At 33.8% G+C, this 3,322-nt stretch overlaps 1 protein-coding gene across 1 annotated transcript; it reads left to right on the top strand.

The window, feature by feature from the left end:
• Positions 1-1,776: 1,776 nt before the first annotated feature.
• On the top strand, positions 1,777-3,106 carry LOC127120855 (ATP-dependent Clp protease proteolytic subunit-related protein 2, chloroplastic). Its single transcript, XM_051051430.1, has 6 exons — positions 1,777-1,855; positions 1,945-1,988; positions 2,066-2,144; positions 2,277-2,397; positions 2,698-2,835; positions 2,948-3,106. Exons 1-6 carry the CDS (start codon positions 1,800-1,802, stop codon positions 3,089-3,091), a joined length of 582 nt encoding a protein of 193 aa, XP_050907387.1. The 5' UTR covers positions 1,777-1,799; the 3' UTR covers positions 3,092-3,106.
• Positions 3,107-3,322: the final 216 nt, after the last annotated feature.

Genomic DNA, 3,322 nt, shown 5'->3' on the forward strand with positions numbered 1-3,322 from the left:
GGCAAATTCCATCTAGGACACTCATGTCCCTCAACATGCTTCGTGGAGTACCCATCAACTGTCTTTATGGTTATCCAGTTACGGACAACGTTAGATCAGCAACAAAGCACTCGACTCTACATCTAGGATCCATAGTGGTTTCAGGTCGAAGAGTGGTATACACTATTATCACCATGAGAATAACTTATGACACTTTTGCATAACTTTTTATATAGTATTCTCATAGCGGGTCAATCCGGTATAAATATTACTCCTAATATTCATACCTATGTTTAAGACTTGATAACTCTTTATCCATGATCCATGAGATGTGATCATCAGTCTACAAACATAATAGTCTTAATGCTTTAATGTTATCCCACTTCACATTAAAGCTCAACTACGGATACTTTAAGAATAATGCCCTTATGTTTAATGTGTTCTCATGATTAAGTCATACTTAATACATTAAATGGACTATCTATTCTAGGGACTTTATTAATCAACCATAATAAAGAAAATACCTTTAAATAATTCGATACAAGTACCAAAAAGTATTGGCCTCTAGGGCTTACACCAACACTTTCTTAAGGAATTTTTCGTATTGTCTAAGATTCTCTTCAGAGAGTTATTTGATATGTAGAATCTTTTTGCCTAGTTTGACTAAGTCTACAAGGTGATGATTGACCCATTTATCCCTGATATAGAAATCCGATATCTAGTATAAGTGTTAAATATCTAAATTTTATATTCCTAAATCTAGCCAAATAGTCATCATCAAACTCATTACTTTTTCTTTTAACATCAAAAAATTCATTATGTTGAATCTCTAATGCGGCCGAAGAAACTAGTCATGGAAAGTGTTTTCTAAGTGAATCCAAGTTTGAATCAAATTTGGACTAAGTGATGGGAAATAAAGAGAACTCAATTTTTTTAGTCGGAATGCATATGAAGGATCTTATCCTTAATCATTCATCTCTCACCAGTTCACCCATTTTCACTACGCCAAAAAGTGCTTTTGGCAGCACCAAAAAGAAAGCGCTTTTTAAAAAAAGCGCTGTAATAGCTTGAAAAAAAATTCGCCTATGTAAAGAAAGCGCTTTTAAGGTAAAAGCGCTCTTATAGGTCTCCACTTATGAAAGCACTTTTAAGGTAAAAGCGCTCTTATAGGTCTCAGTCTCACATCTATGAGTTTCACACTTATGAAAGCGCTTTTAAGGTAAAAGCGCTCTTATAGGTCTCATGGGTTTCACACTTATGAAAGCGCTTTTAAGGTAAAAGCGCTCTTATAGGTCTCAGTCTCACATATATGAGTTTCACACTTATGAAAGCGCTTTTAAGGTAAAAGCGCTCTTATAGGTCTCATGGGTTTCACACTTATGAAAGCGCTTTTAAGGTAAAAGCGCTCTTATAGGTCTCATGGGTTTCAGACTTATGAAAGCGCTTTTAAGGTAAAAGCGCTCTTATAGGTCTCAGTCTCACATCTATGAAAGCGCTTTCATGGTAAAAGCGCTCTCATAGGTCATGGTAAAAAATATGTACCAAAAATTACCAAATATTCTATAAAATAAAAAAATAATTTTAAAATATTAATATGGTATAATAAAATATTATAATTTTATTGATGATATTCTATTATATGATAATATAAAACTAATTTAATTTAATCGACATTATCTTTAATCTCTAATTAAATTATCTTACATGATTAAATTTATTATTATAAAAAACAAATAGGAATACTTTTTACTCCTTGTTGAAGTTTTGAAACACAGCTCAACTTTCATTTCCCTATCTGCTACCTCGTCGTTCACTTCAACATGGCGGTTTCACCTTACGCCGCCGTTTCAACCCCTCGTGTTTGTTCTCCACCTAGGTCAAAATCTCCCTCTTCTATCCCTTCCTGTAAATTATTCAATTCAATTTCAACTAATTCTCACCGTGTTTTCGCTTTTTCCATTGCAGTGTTTCCACTAAAATCTACTCTGGATTGAAACTCCAATCTTCACGTGCGCCCATTTCTTTCTTTTTCTTATTCAATTTTCACCCCTTTCTTTCGTTTTTCGCTCACTATTTTCAATTGCAGGTTCTTTTGGAGCGTCTTCCGTTTCATCTAGCGTAAATGCTCAGTTTTTCGGTAAAGTTAACAAAGTTCTCAGTTTCCGGTAATTCTCAGATACCCTAAATCTGAAAACACTGTTTTTACGCCAAAATACACTAGAAGGGTTTTTACAAAAGTTATATTTCATTGTATAAAAAGATTGATGCAAACGGTGTCAAATTTTTCATGTTTTCAGGTATGCTAACCAGAAGCCAGTTAGGGCACAATTTCTAATGATGCCCATTGGAACTCCTAGAGTACGCTATAAAACACCTGGTGAAGATTCTTGGCAATGGATTGATTTATGGAATGCCCTTGTAAGTTGTTATATCTGAATATATTTATCATTAGGCAATAGTCATAGACTATGAAACATGGACACCGAAAATACGTCACCAACACTACACTCAAGCCATGTTGACACAAGTAATAACTTGAAAAATCGGTTTCTGACATGGACATGGACACGGACACAAACACATTTTTTCAAAGATAATAGACTACCTATCTAAGTGATATTGGTTTACTTTGTCATACAGTCATGGATCTCATATAAACATCGAATTCTTTTTCATTAAGTTAATTTCTAAAAAGAACTTGTGCATTATTTGATGCAGTATCGAGAACGTGTTGTCTTCATTGCACAAGAGATAAATGAAGAATTTAGTAATCAAATATTGGCAACTTTGCTGTATCTTGACAGTATAGATAACACCAGGTTTCTCTATTTGTACATTAATGGTCCTGGTGGGGAGGTAAGTAATGATTCTAGTGTTAGGAGATCAATAATTACATCCTTTTGTTTCTTTCTTCATGTTCCTTTTGACTATCAGGTATTTAACTTGCTTAAAATTTCATCATTTGCAGCTTACACCATGCTTGGCTCTCTATGATACCATGCAGAGCTTGGAGACTCCTATAGCCACTCATTGTGTGGGCCAAGCTTATAATATGGCATCATTTCTTCTTGCAGCTGGACAAAAGGTGTTGTATTATCCTACTGTCTTTTAGAAGTTTAGCTTGTCATAGTACGGTGATTTATGGTTAGAGATTTTGCGTTCTTAATATAATTAAAGATTATCTTTGTTAAGGAGTTGTATAGTTAGAGATTTACTTTCTTAATATAATTAGAGATGACATGTTGAATGGACTTGGTACTTACCTACAGAAGTAATCTTTTTGTACTATACACAAATAAAAGTGCAGGTACTTTAATTTTCACAATTTTGCTTATAATAGTGA

This window comes from Lathyrus oleraceus, chromosome 2, assembly GCF_024323335.1.
Source record: "Lathyrus oleraceus cultivar Zhongwan6 chromosome 2, CAAS_Psat_ZW6_1.0, whole genome shotgun sequence".
NCBI lineage: Eukaryota > Viridiplantae > Streptophyta > Magnoliopsida > Fabales > Fabaceae > Lathyrus > Lathyrus oleraceus.

Bases quoted from the DNA above. Each gene is read 5' to 3' on its own strand.
- LOC127120855 (XM_051051430.1), top strand. From the start codon at position 1,800: ATGGCGGTTTCACCTTACGCCGCCGTTTCAACCCCTCGTGTTTGTTCT. The intron at 1,856-1,944 runs GTCAAAATCTCC...TTTCCATTGCAG, and splicing joins CGTGTTTGTTCTCCACCTAG to TGTTTCCACTAAAATCTACT. The intron at 1,989-2,065 runs GTGCGCCCATTT...TTTCAATTGCAG, and splicing joins ATTGAAACTCCAATCTTCAC to GTTCTTTTGGAGCGTCTTCC.